The 20,417-nt window shown below is 42.8% G+C and overlaps 1 protein-coding gene across 1 annotated transcript in view; it reads right to left on the bottom strand.

Moving 5' to 3' along the window:
- PI4KA (phosphatidylinositol 4-kinase alpha) overlaps positions 1-20,417 on the bottom strand; it is a gene marked incomplete at its 5' end in the record, with an annotated part of 2,160,482 nt that overhangs the window by 739,826 nt on the left and 1,400,239 nt on the right. Inside the window, 1 exon segment of the mRNA XM_044068731.1 lies at positions 10,391-10,542. Coding sequence (XP_043924666.1) covers positions 10,391-10,542 — 152 coding nt within the window.

Here is a 20,417-nt window from a genome sequence, read left to right as displayed (position 1 = left end):
GCAGAAGGACTGTATACTGAACGGTATAACAATGTAGCAAAACTGTTGCACTGGGGATTGTGAAAACATTACAGTACTGAAGTAGATGAAAAAATCTGGAAACATGAACCACAAAGCATAATAGAAAATTATGAAGTCTACATCACATGGGATCAGCCACTACTAACAGTTCAAAAAGATTGATGCGAGAAAACCAGATATAGTGGTCCATGAAAGGAAGACAGAAGTAGCATTGATCACTGAAATGGCTGCACCCAGTGACTACAGTGTCTGGTGTACAGATAGACACAAAGTCATAAAATATCAGGATTTGCAGGCAGAAATGAGAGCAGTGTGGAAGAAAGATACCTAGATAGTTCCAATAGTAGTAGGAGCAACAGGTCTTACAAAAAGGAATCTACAATAATCATATTTAGATGCGTTACCAATATATGTAACGCCAAATGAATTGCAGGAGGAGTCATTACTGGGCACATTACGGGTGCTGCAAAGAGCACTTTTGGCTGACGTCAAAGACTGAAACAATACTAATTTCATGAACTTTAACCGTAATTTGACTTAGGAATGGGGTCCATTCCCATCATGGTAATAAAACCCAAAAGACTTGGAGAAATTAAAAAAAGGGAGTGTAGATTTAATGGTGTGCAGTATATGGTGGTCATCTACTACAATGCCTAGAAGTTTACTGCGAGTTGCACTTTCAGTGACAGTGTTACTTCCTGACTTTATGCTGAAAGACTGCTTTTGATTTTGGCAACCTTTTTGAGGTAAAAGCATGAACTTGGTTTTCCTGGGGTTGAATAGGAGTTTTGATTCTTTGAGCCAGGTTCCTACAGAGGAGAGAGACTTTTGGGTAATGTCTTAGAGCTTATTTACTGTTAAAGGCTGCACATATTAATGTTGCGTCATCTGTGTACTGAACTAAACTAGCATGGTGAGTGGAGGTGTGGAGGTTATTAACAAATACATTAAATAGGAGAGGACACAAGATACAGCCCTGAGGTATACTTATAGTAACTGGTTGAAAGGATAAGTATGTTTGTTGCCATTTAACAGCTTGTTGCCTTCCAGACAGGTAGCTATGTAACCATGAAAAGGAGTTTTGTGAAAGTCCTGTTGAAGAGAGCTGATTGAGTAGTTGCTGGTGCGAGACAGTATCAAATGCCTTTGACAAGTGTAAGAATGTGGTGGACACAAACAGACCATTGTTTCTATGTTGGTTTATTATACTGGAAAAATGTAGTAGTGGTGTTGTGCTGGGGCCTATAGCCATGTTGTGTTTCTGAGAGCAGGTTATTTGAGGTTAGGTACTGTATCAGTTGTATATGGATGTGTTTCTCCAATATTGTGGATGGGAGAGAATTGCTATTGGTCTGTAGTTACTAAACTCTGCTGATGTGCTACTTTGTGCAGTGATATGATGTAGGATTTTTTTCACAGTGATGGGACATATTTTTCTGCCATGGATACAGCAAAGGCTATGACTTCTGTGCCAGTTTTAGGTAGTCTGATGGTGGATGGTCTACAGTTACAGAGGCAGTTTTTAGTTTAAGAAGCAACTTCCTTATGAGTGATGTGGGTACGGGATTAAAACTAAAGAACTGTTGGTGGTTTTGGCTGGATAGAGGTAGAGAGAGTGGGCAGATGTATTAACGTCTATGGGAGATAATATTGATTGTAGTAGGAATTAAACAGTGTGAGAGAGTCTGTTGTAGTGTCTGTTTTTGGAGAGGGAGTGGTGGTCTTGCCGGGGTGCAGTAGTTTATTTAGCGATGACCAAAAATGTTTTGGCTTGTTTTCATGTTTAGCTTGCAGGTTGGTATAGTAATCCTTGCTTGTCCTGTTTGACATGGAGTTTTTCAGGGTTTCTAAGATGTCTAAATTGCTGGAAGGCATTCTGAGTTCTATTTATATGCCAGTTTTTCTAGGTTTCATCCCCTTTTTATCATGAGATTTTTTTTTGGCCATGGTGCAGGGTTGGACCTTACTCTTTTATTATGTATTGGTGATAGATTATTTAAGTTGTGTAAGAATATGTTATTAAAGTGTTCCTACAGCAGTATCTACTGGCATTGTTCTAAGTACATTCCATTTATATTATTTTGGTGTTTAATTGAAAATATATTTGCTGAAATTGGTTGTATTTTGTATTTGATTACAGATAACATGTTTATCTAGGTTATGGTGAAGCTTCAACGCAGTTTGTCACGGCAAACTTCTACTTCAAATAAACCTCACTAGGTCTGTCTCAGCCCACCCTTCTATGGTTCAAAAGATACTTGTCCAATAGGTATCAGTCAGTAAAATGGCACTCCACCCTGTCTCCATACCTCCCAGTCACTTCTAGAGTATGACATGGCTCTATCCTTGGTCCCCCCCTTCTCTAACATTCTCACCAACATCTTCCACACATCCACACAACAGGCCTTCCTAACACAATATGTAGATGACTCCACATTCATATGCAAATCAGACAACCTGCCACATCTCCAAAAAATTGCTCGGGAAATCTTAAAAGCCACTGAAACATGCCTTTGTAACTCACAAGTCACTCTCAACCTCCCAAAAAACAACTCCACTGGCAGCAATGAATATCCACAGACAAAAGATTAATTTTTAAGCGCTTTCATTCTTTAATTTTATTAGAACTTCATCTGATGAGGTTGGAGTTGAGTCTTCAGTTTTAAGTTTTGAGTTGGTGGTGCAGTGTGTTTATAAGTTTTTTGCTTGTTTTCTCCCAAAAAACATATTATTTTTCCCCCGAAATCCCTCTCTCGTGAAAAAAAAATATATAAAATACTCTTTCTTAATACAATCATTGAGGTCACTTTTCATAGAAAATTATTAGGGACAATAGTGGATGATGATCTTAAGTTTGACTTGCATATGCAAAATTGCATAAAAAAACTCAAAACTAGTGATGCTTTATATAAAGAAAACTCACTCTCTCACCAATGCAAATAAAATTACACTTGCCACTACTTAACTCCTTCTTTCACAACGTTATGGTAATTTCATCCATACTTACCTCCAGGCATCATAAAATGAAAAACTTGAAAAATGCTATAACAACGTGGCTAAATTTGCAGCAAATATCTCTTTCAGCACCCACAACTGTATAGCACTAAAAAGCTTAAACTGGTTAGAAAGAACAGTTGTGTACACTTACCATAAATGTAGATGTTTGGGTGTATTCACTGTTGCAGTCATCACATTTGGGTTATCCCTGCCAGGGTAGCCCTCAGCTGGCCTGAATACCAGAGGCTTGGTATTTCTGCATCGGTTGCTGTTGATTCAGGACTGACGTCAGGTCATCAGTAGTATAAAGTAAGGCAGCTGACGCCATTATATCAGTTTTTCTTGCCCTATCAGGAGCCCCCAAGTGGAAGCCAGGTTATGTTGGAAGAACCCCCACCAGTAGAAAGTAAATGCCAAAAAGTTCCTTGTAAGGCGAGAGAGAGAAAGAAGAGAGGGATGCAGGGAGGGAAACCAGGACTGTAACAGTGAAGACACTCGAACATCTATATTTATGGTAAGTTTACACAACTGTACTGTGTTTGTGTTTCACTGTTGCAATCAGCTCATTTGGGTTGATTCCCAAAGCTGAGGAAAAGGGTGGAGGCAGTCAAGGAGACTAGGGGCTGGCTAGGATGCCCTGTAAGACTGCAGTGGCAAAGCCTGCCCTGGATATGGAGAAGATAGGAAGCTGGTAATGCTTGAACAGATGTCCAGGTGGCAGCCTCCAGGATGTCCCTGGTGGGGACTCCTCTGAGGAAAGCTGCAGAGGTGGAGGCTGCTCTGGTGGAGTGAGTCCTGACCCTCCCCCTTAGGGGGAGGTTTTCCGTGTTGCTTGTAACAGAAATGGATGCAGTGTGCTATCCATTCGGAAATTGTTTGTTTGAAGATAGCTTTGCCCTCTGCCCCCTGCAGCAATGCTAACCAGTAATTGATCAGCCTTTCTGAATGATTTAGTCCTGTCTAGATAGAATCTGAGCTGTCTGTGCACATCTGGAGGGTGCAGGATCCTCTCCCCCTTGTTTTGTGGGTTAGGGAAAAGGTGGGCAAATGAATGGATTGGTTGAGAACCACGGGCATGAAGGATGGATTAGTCCTGAGGGAAACCCTGCCAGCATGGAAGATGATAAAGGGCTCCATAGCCATGAGTGCTTGTAGCTCAGAGACCCTTCTGGTTGAAATGATGGCCAGAAGGAAAGTTGTCTTCCAGGAGAGAAATTTTAGCTTTGCTGAAGATGCTGGTTCGAAGGGGGGCAGGGTGAGCTTTTCCAACACAAAGTTAAGGTCCCAAGCTGGAGTTTGTGTTTTTCTGGGAGGCCTCAAGTTGCTATCCCCTCTGAGGAATTATCTGATCAGAGGGTATGAGAAAAGGGGCTGCTCAGTGGGAAATGAGCAGAGATAGCAGAGGCATGAATTTTAATAGAGGAAAAGGAGAGACCAGTGTGTAGCAGGTCAGCCGGATAATCTAGGATGAGACGTAGGGAGGGCTGTGCCGTATTGGCTCCATTAGCCTGAATCCAGGGGAAGAACCTTTTCCATTTGTCAGCATAAGATTTTCTCGTGCTAGGGCATCTGGCCTCACGTATAACATCTAGAACTTGTTTACTGAGGGTTGCAGATTGATCAGTGGTCAGGGAATAAGCCAAGATGCCAAAATGAGGGTCTGCAATTGGGGATGCATGAATTCTCCTTCCCTCTGGGTCAGGAGGGTTGGGGTCTGTGTGAGATGCCATGGTGCCAGTGGGGACAGGCTGCACAGCAGTGGGTACCAGTGCTGGTGAGGCCAGTCTGGAGCAGTAAGAATTGTCCTTGGTTTTCCCCCCCTTATTTTGAGCAGTACCCTGGTGATGAGAGGTAGTGGAGGAAATGCATAGACCGACAGATTGACCCAGGGGGAAGGATAGGGTGTCCATTTTCCAAGCCATGCAGTGATGCTCACTGGTGCATAACTTGCTGAGCTGATGGTTGGTCTGGGAGGCAAAGAGGTCGACCTTCTGGGCGCCCCATTTCAGAGTTATTAGGGTGAAGGTTCTTTTGTCTAGCTGCCACTCATGTGGGTCCGGAAGTTTTCTGCTTAAGTGGTCTGCCAGAGAGTTTAGAGAACCTGGCAGGAATTGTGCTAACAGGTGGAGTTGCATGGCAGAGGCTGTGTGCCAAAGGGTCATGGCCAGCCTGCACAGAGGGTAGAGGTGAGTCCCTCCCTGCTTGTTGATATACCACATCACAGTGGTGTTGTCTGTTTTTATCAAGAGAGCCCCTGGGGAAGAGTAGGGGTCTGAAAGCTGTCAATGCATGCTGGACTGCTAGCATCTCTTTCAGGTTGATGTGCAGATGGATTTGCTGTGGGCTCCAATGGCCCTGTATGCACCTGGCATCCAGGTGTGCACCCCAGGCATAGTCTGATGTATTCGTGGTGAGGGTCTGGGCAGCGGGGGGTGGTGAGAAAGGTTGTCCCTTGTTTTGGGAGCATGCTGCTGCCCACCACAGAAAATCTTTCCTTAGGCAAGGTATCGTTGGTATAAGAGTTTCCAGCTCGTGAAAGTGTTGACACCAAAGGCTTTTTAGATACCATTGAGGTTTCCTCATATGCAGTCTGGCATATGGAATTAGTAGAATGCAAGATGCCATGAACCCCAGAGCTTGCAGGATTTTCCTTCACCTGGGGTCTGGTGCTAGTTGAGGGAAGAAGGCTATCAGGTAAGTTTGCTTTTCTGGTGTAAGGAATGCCATCTGGGATGCTGTCTCCAGGCTTGCTCCCAGGAATATAATCCTTTGGGTGGGTACTAGTTTGGATTTCTTTTCGTTGATAGTGCACCCTAGGGAGGTCAGTAGGGACTTTACAAAGGCCAGGTGCTTGAGCAGATTCTCCTGACTGTCTGCCTGAATTAGGCAGTCATCTAAGTATGGGTAAATTTGGATATTCTTTTGTCTGCAAAAGGCAATGGCAGGAGCCAGACATTTTGTGAAAACTCTGGGAGCAGTAGATAAGCCAAAGGAAAGTGCAGAGAATTGAAAGTGCAGGGATCCTGCCCTGAAACATAGATATTTCCTGCATGATTCCCTGATAGGCATGAGGAGGTAGGCCTCTTTTAGCTCTAGGGTGGCTAGACAAGCATCCTTGGAAAGCATGGGTAGTAGTTGCTTGAGGGTGAGGATTTTGAATTTTGGTATCACCAGGAAGGTGTTTAGAATGGATAGATCAAGGATGGGGCCACCAGGTGCCCTCTTTTATGGGTACCAGAAATAGTCTGGAGTAGAAACCTTGACATATTTGTTCTGCAGGAATCTGCCCTATTTCCCTCATAGAGAGCAGGGAAAGGACTTGCTTTTTCACCTCTGCCCACTGGTTTGGAGGTAGACCTGGGAACTCTTTTAGGGTTGGAAGAGTGTGGAAAGAAAATTTGTATCTCTGGGACACTATGTTGAGGACCCAGCGGTCGTTGGTAATGGTGGCCCAGGTGCTTGGGTGAAAGGAGAGTTTTCCCCCTAGGGGTAGGTGTAGGTGGGCAGAGGGAGGAGAGTCATTGTGAGTTCTTACCATGAGGGGGTGGCTTAGAACTCCCTGTTTTTGAAGTGGAGGAATTCCACTGTTTTGATCTCTGCATTCCCTGTGGCTGCTGTATGGGGGATCTGCTTCCACTAGGTCTGGGCTGAACTGACCTGGTGGGAGCAGAAAAGGACCAGTGCTTGGAGGGGCAATGCCTGCTGAACCTTGGTGGCTGGATCTGTAGGAAATCCTTAACTGTCTGCATAGATTTAGCTTTTTCTTCCATCTTTTTAAGACCTCCGTTGCCTTAGTGCCAAGTAAGTTGTCTTTGTGCAAGGGTGCATCCAATAATTTAGATTTAACATGGTCTGGCAATGGCTGTTCCTTAAGCCATGCATGTCTTCTAAGGACAGAACCAGTGACTGCTGCTCTGCAAGAAGCTTCTAGGGCATCAAAACCACAGTGTAAGGTATGCTTAGGGACTTTACTTACAGAATGCATCAACTCTTGTAATTCTTTAGATTCTGCACAAGCAGGAAAGGAAGACACTTTCTGTTTGAGGAGCTCCACGGTATGTTGCTGAAATTTTAGCATACGGAACTGGCAATGTAGTGCTCTGATATCAAAGTAGCAGAGGCACATACTTTTTTATCCCATCTGTCTAATGCTCGGGAATCCTTATCTGAGGGGATGAGATTCTTAGCAGAAGTTGCTTTAATTCCTTTAGGTCCTTGAGAAATATCCTCAAGATCAGCAGTAGAATTTTTAAAAAGAAATTTGTGAGAGTCAGGAATTCTGCAATACCTGTCAGGTTTTCTAGGAGCAGGAGGGAGGGTGTCAGGAGTCCAACTGGATTCCAGGAAAACATCATTCACAATATACAGGACTGGGGGAATGGCCAGGGGTCTGTGCTGTGGAAGATCCAAGAATTCTCTGAGTCTCTTTTTAGATTGAGGGTAGTCCGGACATTCTCATTGGAAATGCTCCCTTATGGTACGAAGGGTTTTCCCCAAAGGAAAAGTCCTCAGGTAGAGAGGCTGAAGGAATGGATTCCTCTGTATCAGAAGCCTCATAAGCAGAGAGGGGTTGCATGTCTTCACATTCACATGCATCAAGTCAACAGATTCTTGTTCAGACAAAACTACAGGGGACAGATCTCTTTTCCTTTTGGAAGGGGTAGCTTGGCTTTCCCTGATCAGCATGATAAGGTCTTCCACCATTTTAAGCATTTGAGACTGAAGCAAGGAAGCAGGTGCCTGAGATTGGGTTGTCAGTTTCTTGGGTGTTGTTCATACCCTGGGCCTTAGAAACTCGGTAGTTTTCAAAAGAATGGAAGACTTGAAAGAAGTTGTCGGTTTGTGACGAGAATCAGTAGTGTGAAGTACTTCCTTGGAAGCTGGTGCCTGCTCAGCAGCTCCGGACCCATCCAAGGGTGAGACAACGGCATGATCCTTAGTCGAACAAGAGTTTTGCAGCATACCAGACTCTGAAAGGTCCTCGGTAGCAGCCTACAAATCCACAGAAGCGGGCATCAGGGGCTGCAAAAGCGCCTCACTGAGGACCAGAGAAATGACGACTAGCATAACGGAAGCGTTGTCAGTAGGTTTGGACCTGTGTAGTCTGTCTCTGTCTTTATCCTTACGTTTTTTCAGAAGATTTGCTATCGGATGGCTTACCAAAGCCATATCAGAATTCGAGGACTGTAAGCGAAAATATCTAGCTACAATAAGAATAAGGGCCCAAAGACATACAGTTCTGGCGTTAAACAAAGCACAAAAGTGACAGTGAGGGACAACGTGGTCTGGGACTAAGCAAGTGACGCAGTAAGAATGAAAGTCTAGGTGTGGTATTTGCTTTCTACAGGCGAGACAACTGTTAACTTTTCTGACATTGGTTAGAGCAAGAAAAAAGGATCCCCAACGGGGTGCTTAGCTTTTAGAAGACTTCAGCTTCAATTCAGAAGACGAAACTCAGCTAGCGGCCGATCGGCACTCATGCAAACTGCTTCTGCTTCAGGCTCCTCGACAAGAAAGACTGGGGTAATGGCATCAGCTGCCTTACTTTATACTACTGACGACCTGATGTCAGCCCTGAAGTGACAGCAACTGACGCAGAAATACTAAACCCCTGGTATTCGGGCCAGCCGAGGGCTACCCTGGCAGGGATAACCCAAATGTGATGACTGCAACAGTGAAACACAAAGAACATCTATCCTATCTACTAACATACATGCTCATTACCAGCTATAAAATTATCTGCTTGTCCTGCATTAAATATCATTCTACACCACTGTGTTCCCACTTAGTCGTTACGATCCAATGACCAAAAACTTCTCTGTCCACAAACCTATCAAATCTGCTGGGCATTGTCTGTACTCATACTGTATTGCTAAGGCCTGGAATTCTAACGTATATCCATCAGGTCAATACCCTCCCCTCCAGTCCTTTAAAACAATTCTGAAAAACTTCTTAGCCAAAATGAACCTCTTCATACTCTCCACCTCCATATTCTCCTTTCTTCACTCAGTTTATAACTTCAATCAGTTCCTTTTCCCTGACTCTCTATCTAAATATGCCATAACTCTGTTTTTTTTCCTCACTTCATATTCCTATTCCTCTTCACATTTACTTTTAATTTCTCTAAACTGGCTAACATTTATCTAAATATTAAATTATTATCACAGAAGTTGTATCTATTTTTAACCAATGCTGTCACGTTATATTTAATTTGGTATAATTACTTAAACTATATACATTTTTGTACTATTTTTGAAGCTTGTAAAATTGATATTAAAAATGTTTTTGAAATACACTGTAGCATATCTCTCCAGGGTTCTAGTGAAAATGGGCATATACCCAGATGGATTTTCCTGATAATCAAATGTCAATAAATACATAATCAACTGGACATAAAACAAGCATATGGAAAAAATGAATATCTTTATGTTCATTACACATAACATGATGTTTATTTACTTACATCTATTTACACATTGCAGTAAAAAAGAAAAAAAAAGTGTATATGTATGTTAATATATGTATAGTATATGTATATATATATATATATATATATATATATATATATATATATATATATATATATATATATATATATGGACACACATATGTAGTCAGCCTGAGGTATACAAAACAGCATGAGTGTATATCTGTATGTGTGAATTTTCCCATATGCACACCCCTCATGACATCTGCAGATTGTTAAGCAAGAGAAAGACCTGTAAGATTCACTCTTTGCCATAAGTTGCAGCACCTCAAACTCACATATCTTTGTTCTCAGGAATAGCTCAACTGGGACACTGACTTTTTAACATCCCTAACCCGCCTTTCAGCAACTTACACTGTTGACTGACCCAGAGTACCAGACATTTTCATAAATCAATGATCTGGCAACTTAGGATCATAGGAAGTTACTAGGCTATTGGCCCTTACAAACCAAGCCAAGAATTTAGCCCACGTTCCAACAAGTCAGCACCCTATGCCACTGTCCAGCAGGGACACAGGTGGAATCCCAAAGGTGTATTTTCTGTTCCCCATCCAGTTATCCAGGTTGCGCTTAAAAAGGGTTAATTAGGTACTGCGCTTTACGTGGAGAGGGAGTCTATTCCATATACTTCTGCTAATTTTATTCTATGCGTACCCATAACTCTTTTGAATGGTCACCACAATCAACATACATGCCAACATCTTGGTTGCATTTTACACAACAACCCTAATCCTACATCTACTTTACTATAAATAACGACAAATGTGCTTTATGAATATCAGTTGCATATTTCATCATCTGGCTATTCTTTCCCCTTTAACCAATAAAGTTGAAGAGTGCAATACCAATTGACTTCTCCTTCTGTCTAATGAACAGACAACTTACTTGAAGCGAGGTCCTATAGCAGCCACATGACAGTTTAAGCTGCATTTCTGCCCTCCAACATTCAGTGACAATGAACGCTGAAGAAGGTTAGCAAAAATTTCCACCTGATCAGCACTGCAGTACTTTGCTATCTCAAATCTCTGCACCAGAAACTAAAGGAGAAAAAAAAGAGATAAAAATGATTAACCAACAAAAAAGCAGGACCATACTCATTCATAGCAATATTTTCAATCTGCAAAATATTTGTTGAAACAAGGTTCAAAGGTGAATATCAGGCTAATTGTGTTGAAGGGCCATTTTAAACCCAGCCAATAACCCTAGATCAGAATAAAACCTTGCACCTTTGAGGCAAAGACCATAACCATTAAACCAAACCCTTCCATGCCCTAGTGTTCCTAAGCTAATCAGACCTGAAACATTAAGAAGTGGCCACATAACAGCATAACAGAGACTTCACTTCACTCGCAGAATTCTGTACAGTAGAAAGCTCAAGCTACTATTATGACTATAGTCTCCTGTACTCTTCCACAGCCTGGACAGCTTAAGCCAAGTATATAAGTGGCTAATTACATGCAAGAATGTTATGTCTGAAGCTGCACTTTGCATTATTCACCTAATCAGAAAAAAGGCCCACTGGATGCTCATCTGCCATGACAGAGGAAATAAAAATGGTGGAAATGTATCTATAATACAGACATCTGACATAAAAACAGATATGCAAGTATTTGCCATAGCAGGGAACCTTCAAGAGTTTCATTTGCATTGTGCACATGTATCCACTGCCCACTGGCATGAATCACCTAAAAATTTGGAGTCTCTCCAGTTACAAGGGGACAACTCCTCAGGCCTACACTGTGCACCCATGCTGAGATTAAACTGCATGCTGAATTTAAAAGTCCACACTTCATGGCACATATTACAACTGGATTCCACACTGTAGAACTACCTTTCTTTCAGCTCAGCTGAATAGCCAAAAGAAATCATTGCATAATCATTCTTGATATTCCACTAGGTCACAACATCCTGATTCTTGGAGAGATCCTTTATTGGATATCAAACAAAATCCATTATGAAACTATTATTTTAGATGTTATCAACAGTCAAAATGTATGTCAGATTATCTCTCCAATATTACCCTGCACTGTTTCAAGCAACTTATCACTATGCATACTCAATTTTGCAAAACAAAAAACTTGATTGACTGGATCTTGCTCTCTGATCTTAGTAAATGCAATTCACCCACTACCAAGGATAGACCAACAAAAGTGTGTCAGTTTTTAAGAATTTGGGCCAGTCTGCACAGTCCACCAGGAGCCACATAATGAAGATGGCAAATTGGAAGGCGGGATGGCTGAGATGGATGGATGGAAGACAACACAGATCTAGTGTTCTGGTAGGTACACAACTTTCACACCTGATGCAGTCTGTTCCATCTGCCTCAACCTGTGGGATAGTCTCTCCAGCCAGTCAAAATGGGTGGCATCAGGAAAGAGCATTCCAAAAATGGTGGAGCCAAAATCAGCCTGGATCTGGATGGAATATCCAACGTGTAATGGGCTAAAAAGGTACGAGTGTTAGCCCAAGTAACCGAGGAACAATCATCTAAGGAAGCCTAAGCAAAAAAGGGAGTAGAAGTATTAATCACTCTGGTTGAATGGCCTTTAGGTTTACTATTTAAGAGAATACCTTTCATAAAATATACAAAGAAAATACAATCCAAAAGCAGTCTGGACAAGATTAGGTAAACTAAGCTTGGTGCTCCAAATCTCTTCTGGCTAAAGTTACTGCTATTAAAAATTGAGTTTTCCAAGACATCAAATTTAAATATAGAGTAGCATCTGGCTTGAAAGGAGGTCTAGTTAACACTTGGAGCAAAAGAGAGGGAATCTAAGCAAGAAGGTACCCTTCAAAAAGGCTTCAGACAGTTTTAGCGATGCAATAGGTGTGCTGAGAACTGAATAACTGAGACCAGAATGGAAAAGATCAGTGAGAAAAATCTGTTTGTCTTTTCGGCTTTTCCCAGTTAGGGGTCGCCACAGCAGAACTCCGGTCCGCTAATGATTAGCAGTAAATTTTTTTATAGTGCCGAGTTGCCAGCCCGACGTCAAACCTTCAGCGAAGGAACGCCCGTTCACGCATGTCCTTCAGAGGCCATTCGACCTTGGGAGGACATGCAGACTCCGCACAGAAGGGGCTCCAGCTGAGAATCGAACAGGAGAACCTCTTGCTGTGAGGCAACAACGCTACCACTGTACCACTGTGGCTTCACGCATCTAAGAGGGACAGAAATACCTTTAAAAGCAGCATAAATAGAAAACCTCTTCCAATTGTTAGTGTAAATTTTTCTGGTTGAAGATTTTTGAGAGGAGGAAAGAATATAAACAACTCTCTTGGAAGGTTTGGGATCTCTGGCCATCATTGGAATTGGAGGAACTAAGCAGTCAACCTAAGGGATTTCAGATTTCAGGTGAAGCTGGCCCAAAGGATGGGATATACAGTGCAATGGAAAAGGATTTGCCCCTTCCTGATTTCTTACTTTTTTGCATGTTTGTCGCACTTAAATGTTTCAGATCATCAAACAAGTATAAATTTTAGACAAAGATAACCCAAGTAAATGCAAAATGCAGTTTTTAAGTGATGATTTTATTTATTAAGGAAAAAATATCCAAACCTACATGCCTCTATGTGAAGAAGTAATTGCCCCCTAAAATTAATAACTGGTTGTGCCACCCTTAGCAGCAACACTGCAATCAAGCATTTGCGATAACTGGCAATGAGTCTTTCACACCGCTGTTGAGGAATTTTGCCCCACTCTTCTTTGCAGAATTGTTTTAATTCAGCCATATTGGAGGGTTTCTGAGCATGAACAGTCTTTTTAAGGTCATGCCACAGCATCTCAATTGGATGCAAGTCCAGACTTTGACTAGGCCACTCCAAAACCTTCATTTTGTTTTTTTTTTAAGCTACTGAGAGGTGGACTTGCTGGTGTGTTTTGGATCATTGTCCTGCTGCAGAAACCAAGTGCACTTCAGCTTGAGGTCACAAACTGATGGCTGGACATTCTCCTTCAGGATTTTTTGGTAGAGAGCAGAATTCATGGCTCCATCAATCACAGCAAGTCATCCAGGTCCAGAAGCAGCAAAGCAGCCCCAGACCATCACACTACCATCACCATGTTTGACTGTTGGCATGATATACTTTTTCTCAAATGCTGTGTTACTTTTATGCCACATGTAACGGGACGCAGACCTCCTAAAAAGTTCAACTTTTGTTTAGTCAGTCCAAAGAATATTTTCCCAAAAGTCTTGGGGATCATCAAGATTTTTTTTTTGGCAAAAGTGAGATGAGCCTTTATGTTCTTTTTGGTCAGCAGTGGTTTTTGCCTTGGAACTCTGCCATGCATGCCATTTTTGCCCAGTCTCTTTATGGTTGAGTCATGAACACTGACCTTAACTGAGGCAAGTGAAGCCTGCAGTTCTCTAGATGTTGTTCTAGGTTCATAGGTAGGCACTAGGTTATTGGCCTATATAAGCCTAGCCAAATGGTACCCTGGCTTTTGCCACCCAAGAAAATTATTTTCCTGTGCCCCTGTCAAGCAGAGCCACAGAAGTGATCCCCAGGGTGAATTTCCTATCTCCCATCCAATCATCACGATTTTTCTTGAAGAGTGCTGAGGAGGAGCTTTGTTTGATATAGATAGGTAGTTTGTTCCAGAGTATGGGAAGTCTCTGGGACAGGAATCTATCCCTCCAGCATGTTCTGTTTATTGTGGTGACAAGGTTTAGGTCTCTAGAGCATGTAGCTCAGAGGGGTTCTTCTGTGACCTCTTGGATGAGTCGTTGCTGCGCTCTTGGGGTAATTTTTGTAGGCCAGCCACTCCTGGGAAGTTTCACCACTGTTCCATGTTTTCTCCATTTGTGGATAATGGCTCTCACCATGATTTGCTGGAGTCCCAAAGCTTTAGAAATGGCTTTATAACCTTTTCCAGACTGACAGATGTCAATTACTTTGTTTCTCATCTGTTCCGGAATTTCTTTAGATCGCGGCATGATGTCTTCCTTTTTGGGATCTTTTGGCCTACTTCCCTTTGTCTGACAGGTTTGATTTAAGTGATCTCTTGATTCAACAGGTCTGGCAGTAATCAGGCCTGGGTGTGGCTAGTGAAACTGAACTCAAGTTTTCCCAAAAATGTGATTAACCACAGTTACTTCATGATTTAACAAGGAGGGCAACTACTTTTTCACATAGGACCATGTAGGTTTGGATAGTTTTTTTTCCTTAATAAATAAAATCATCACTTAAAAATAGCATTTTGTGTTTACTTTGGTTATCTTTGTCTGATATTTAAATGTGTTTGATCTGAAACATTTAAGTGTGACAAACATGCAAAGAAATAAAAAAATCAGGAAGGAGGCAAATACTTTTTCATTGCACTGTAGAGTCTGGAACTGGATCGAGAGCCCAAGATCGGTACAACAGATGAGGCCACAAAAAGGGGATCCATACTTGTTGGGGGCAGAAGGGAGCTATAAGGATCATTCATTCTGCAACAGTCTGCTTTCTGTCGAAATTTTATTCTCAAGGGCATAGGAGGATATGCATACAGGAGACTGGGGACAAACATAAAAAACAGCATCCCTCAGTGATTGACCCTTGTGTGGGATCAGGGCAAATAAGTTGCAACATTTAGTGTTGAAAGGGGATGCAAAGTTGTTGCAGGAAGGCTGACCCCAATAGCTGAACAGACAAGCCACCACTAACAGATTCAGGGACAAGTCAATAAGCATGAGGATGCTCCTGTTCAAGGTGTCCTATCTCACCGGGATGTGCATTGCTATCAGAATGTGTTGTGAAGACATTGCCCATTAGCACACTTTCATGGACTCTCAAAAAGGAGGTAGGATCAGGTTCTCCTTTGTTTATGAACCAAACTACTTCCATGCTACCAGCATGTATGTCTATCACAGCCTTCAGGAGAAAGTCCTGAAAAGCCTGTGATGCTAGGGGGACTGCTCTCATCTCCCAAGACATTGTTGTGAAAACATGCCACTGAAGGGGACCAGGTACCTTTCGCTGCTTTCCCCTCGAAATACCTCACCCCATCTCAGCATCCTTGCTTAAAGTGGCCTTGGGCTAAGGAAAAACAAAAACCTGTTGCTGAAACCTGATCAGACTTTAGCAACCAAGAAATTTGTCAGTGGCATTTGTTACTGAGCCAAAATGGGAAGTTCAATGAAAGAGGTAACTACTAACCACTGGATGGAAAGTCCAATGAAAAACTCTCATGAAAAACCTGGCCAATGGAAAAAGACAGACAATAGAACTAGAGAAGCTGGTAGCATCCGAGAAAATAAAACCAGACTGGGATGAAGCCATAATGATAGAAGTTTGGGGGGGGGGGGCAACTTGGTAATCTAACTGGTGGTGTTTAGATGGCATCTGATGAATTCCAGAGCTTGAATCTGTTCCGGATTGGACTTTTTGATGCCAGTGATAGACACAACTGAAGCAGGAAGTCCAATTTCTGAATTAAAGATGCCTTTGAGGTTGTTGTGAGAAACCATTCATCCAATTATGGGAAGACCCAGAATCCTTGCAGCTTAAGCCAGGCTGCTACCATTGACACACACTTGATGAACATCCAGAGCACTGACTTAAACATCTCAGCAATCAGGTTTCTCGGGAGTCTAGTCAAGTGAGTCAAATAGTTCAGCAAATGGAGGGCAAACATGGCTGAAGTATATACCCTCTTCAAAAATAACCATTACTTTCTACTGGGGGGGGGGTCTGAATCACTGGATTCACAGCTGAGATTTCCTTCTTTGTGGCTGCAGCGACAAGAACAGTACTTACTGTGGGACCTTTACTCTAAAGCAACCTATTCTTGGGCAGAACCAACACCTTGTCAAGCTTCTGAGAGATGGGCTTCATTACGTTGGGTCCTATCCAAGCCCCCTGAGACACCAGGTATATTACAGTATCTGGAGGGGGTACTACCCATGATTTAGATGGGTTGGTGCCAAATTCATCAAAAAAGATCAACTTCTCTATGGAAGAGGCTTCAGTGGTCCATCCCCCTAGATGTCTCACCAATTCTAACAAATCGCCAAAAGAGGTGTTTTCATGGGGTGAACTGCAAGACCCTTCATTGGGGTTGGAATCCTTGGTGACAGACTCCTCAGCAGAGTCCGTTTCCTCTTGCACTTGCTCTTCACCTGAGCCTCCTGAGGAAGCCAAGAGGGGGACACAGAAGCCACAGGGAAGGCCAGTGAACACAAGAACTGAAGGCCCTTGATGGACAGGAGGATCTGAAAGGATTCAACATTGGCATGAAAAGCCCAGTCTCTGGATGACAGAGAATTATTTTCACAATGTCAAACACCAAAGCCAGATGGCTGAGAAGGGACTCTCTGAAATTCAGAGATCTAGGAGAGCTTCTGGCTTTCATCACCAACCATGTTAGTTCAGATATTAAGACTGGAGCCGAGCTATCCAAAGCCAGGGCACACAGGGGAGTGACAGCTCTGAAAGCCACAGAGCTGAACTTGACCCAAGGTCCTCATCTCCAACATCAAGGCTCTGGAAGTGCTTGCCTCCTAAGGAACCAGAATCAAGATCATCAAGGAAGCAGCAGGAATCGGGGGCAGCCAAGCTGTCAGCACCAATGAAGGATTAAGGACAGGGCAGTGTTAGAACCGGGGACAATGGCACCAATAATCTACTATGCAATTACACTGTTACTATGCAACAATGCTACTACTCGTGTAGCATAAGCCATCTCTGTCACTATGGTTACATCTTATCCATAAAGTTCTGCTAAGCATAATTCCATTTTACCATCAATATTTTGGCATTACCTGCTTCTTGAACTAAATGTTGCAGCATATTTTTGCATTAGTAAATATGTACACAAACGTATTTGTGTGTGTTTAAATATATATATATATATATATATATATATATATATATATATATATATATATATATATATATATATATATATACACACACACACACTTTTTTTTAGGATATTCTAGTATCTGTAAATATGTTTTGTTCATTTCTTATGTGATCCTATTCACCCAGGCTGTGCTTGCAAATGGTCTGTTGAGGTCAGACTCCGTACATTAACCCAGTAAACACATTTAAATAAATAAATGGGCCAGAGGAGAGAAAACAAATGCTGGAACTGAAGGAAGGGAACCCTCTATTTTTGGAACAGGGCCTAAGAAAATGATCCCCAGGCCCATCTGGTCCTTCAAAAGGTACAATAATTACTCCAGATCAATTCTTTAACTCTCTTGGAGGATGTAGCAGACCTAGTTGAAGACATTGATGAAGAATTGGCAGGTCAAGGTAAGGCAAGGAAGTCTCCTGGACCCAAAAAGAAGACACCTGGACCTGACAGGGGAAAAGCTCCAGGGTACAATCTGATCCAGGAGTAATCAGGAAGAAGAGGGAGTGGAACTCATCCTTAGAGGGAGACTCAACTAAATAAAGGGCTTGGAATACATAAGGTATGCAATCCCAATGACTGGACCCAGAAATATCAAGGAAAAGAAGATACCAAGGGCTGAACAGCTGCACAATTCTTCCCAGTCAGTGTTTTTTTTTTCATCTTTTCAACTTAATTCTCTTTGAAACTCTCTTAGGAGTTCTTTGATGGTAGCCAGGCAGTGTACTTACTAGCCACTAACTTTTAGTTATGTACTCACCATAACTTTAGATGTTTGGGATCCATCTCGCCTACATTCAGTACTGATGGGCTCGGAGCCGATCCTCGGCTCCGACTCGGCACGCTATGCTATAGAGCGAAGCCTCTTATTGGCTGAGCTATTCTTTATCCCAGGATGCACCACCACTAATCCCCCAGATCTTGTTTGTCCGCATTCATGCACACACACAAAACTTGTTTATATAACATTGCCAGATGTTTCAAGATGAAACAATAGAATTCGGACTGTCCGATCTCTTCTGATCTCCAAGGCAGGGGATGGAGGGTGGGTTATGAATGTAGAGATGGATCCCAAACATCTAAAGTTATGGTGAGTACATAACTAAAAGATGTTATGTGATCCTATCTCGCCTACATTCAGTACTGATGGGACAGCGTCCCTAGCACCTAAAATCCTGGGTGGCTCACTGGAAAACACTCCTGAGCACTGTGGAACCAAATGAAGCTCGCCCCCGAGATGCCACATCCAATTTGTAGTGGGAAATTAAAGTGTGCGGGGAAGACCATGTAGCCGCAGCACAAATGTCACTAATGGCAAGCTTAGAATGGAATGCTATTGAAGTAGCCATAGCTTTTGTAGAGTGAGCTTTGACAGAGGTCGTAAGCTCTTTATTAGAAGAGGAATAAGCTTGACTAATACAGTCCCTGACCCATTTGGCAATAGTGACCTTTGTGACAGCTTTGCCTAATTTATTATCCGAAAAGGACACAAACAATTGATCTGTTTTCCTTGTTTGTTTGGTCCTGTCTAAATAAAAACGCAATTGCCTGTAGACATCCAATGTGTGGAATATGTATTCCGCTTTGTTAGAGTACTTTGGAAAGAAAACTGGAAGTTCTAATGACTGTTGTAGGCAAAAACTGGAACAAACTTTATGGACAAAGGATGGATTAGGCCTGAGAGATACTCTATCTGTGTGAAAAACCAGGTACGGTGGTTTTACAGATAGAGCTTGAAGCTCTGAAACCCTTCTGGCAGAAGTAATAGCAACCAGAAAAGCAGTTTTCCAAGATAGAAATTTCAAATCACATGTTGCTGCCGGTTCGAAGGGGGAGGAAGTTAAGGCACGTAACACCACATCGAGATCCCATGGAGGAGGAGGATGAGAAATCGGAGGTCGTAAAAGCGCAGCACCTTTCATGAAGGTCTTACACAATCTGTTGCTCATTAAAGGTGGGTTTATAGATTCATGAAAATTGGAAATAGCTACCAATTGGACCTTGATGGTAGAGACTGAAGAACCTTGATTGAATAGGGAAGTTAGAAATTTTAGGACTTCCGATACAGGAATAGTGATGGGATCCAGACCCCGGAGTTGAGCCCAAATAGCAAATCTCTTCCATTTGCTGGTATACAATTTCTTGGTGGCAGACTTGTGGGCCGAAGATAAAATATGTATGACTTCCGGGTCTAAGGTATGATTCCTGACTATAGTCGGAAGAGGAGGAGCCAAGCTGTTAACTTCAAAGTGTGAAGGGACCGGTGGAGTAGTCCCGACTGATGAACTAATAGGTCTGGGATCTGGTCCAGGAACCATGGACCGTCCAGTGTATATTTCCGAAGATAGGGGAACCATACCTGATGAGGCCAGTAAGGAGCAACTAGGATCATTTTGCTCCCCAAGTGAGACGCCTTTTGGATCACTCTGGGAAGGAGGGGAACTGGGGAAGGCGATAGCAAGCCGGTGGGCCAAGGATGGGCTAGTGCCCATAGGACTCTCCCGAGCTGGAGTGAGGGAGAAGAACTTTTTGCACTTCGCGTTCTGCGGAGTTGCGAAGAGGTCGCAACAAGGAATTCCCCATTTGCTGAAAATCTGAGTTGCCACTGTATTGTTCAGAGACCACTCGTGAGGAGAGAGGATAGTTCTGCTCAGTCTGTCGGCTATCACATTGGATTTGCCAGGGATATGAGTTGCTATTAGAAAACGTTTGGTCGCCACTGCCCATTCCCATACTCTCATGGCCTCTCTGCAAAGAGGATAGGATCTGGTTCCTCCCTGCTTGTTCAGGTACCCGACCACTGACATGTTGTCGGAGTGAACGGCAATCATGCCCTGAGGGAGGTAATCGTGGAGGGCTTGTAGAGATAGAAGCACCGCCCTCATTTCCAAAATGTTGATATGAAGAAGACTCTCTTCTGAATGCCATTTGCCTTGGACTGACCTGCCCAGGAAATGCCCCCCCCCCCAATCTGGGAGGCGTCCGTAGTCAACATGGCCATAGGAGGAGGTGGAACGAAGGGTCGACCCTGATCCAGATTGGAGGGCACCAGCCACCAGCGAAGGTCCTGTT

This window comes from Protopterus annectens, chromosome 4.part0 (genome assembly GCF_019279795.1).
Source record: "Protopterus annectens isolate FY-2018-M chromosome 4.part0, PAN1.0, whole genome shotgun sequence".
NCBI lineage: Eukaryota > Metazoa > Chordata > Ceratodontiformes > Protopteridae > Protopterus > Protopterus annectens.
This window is presented reverse-complemented; position numbering and strand designations above follow the sequence as displayed.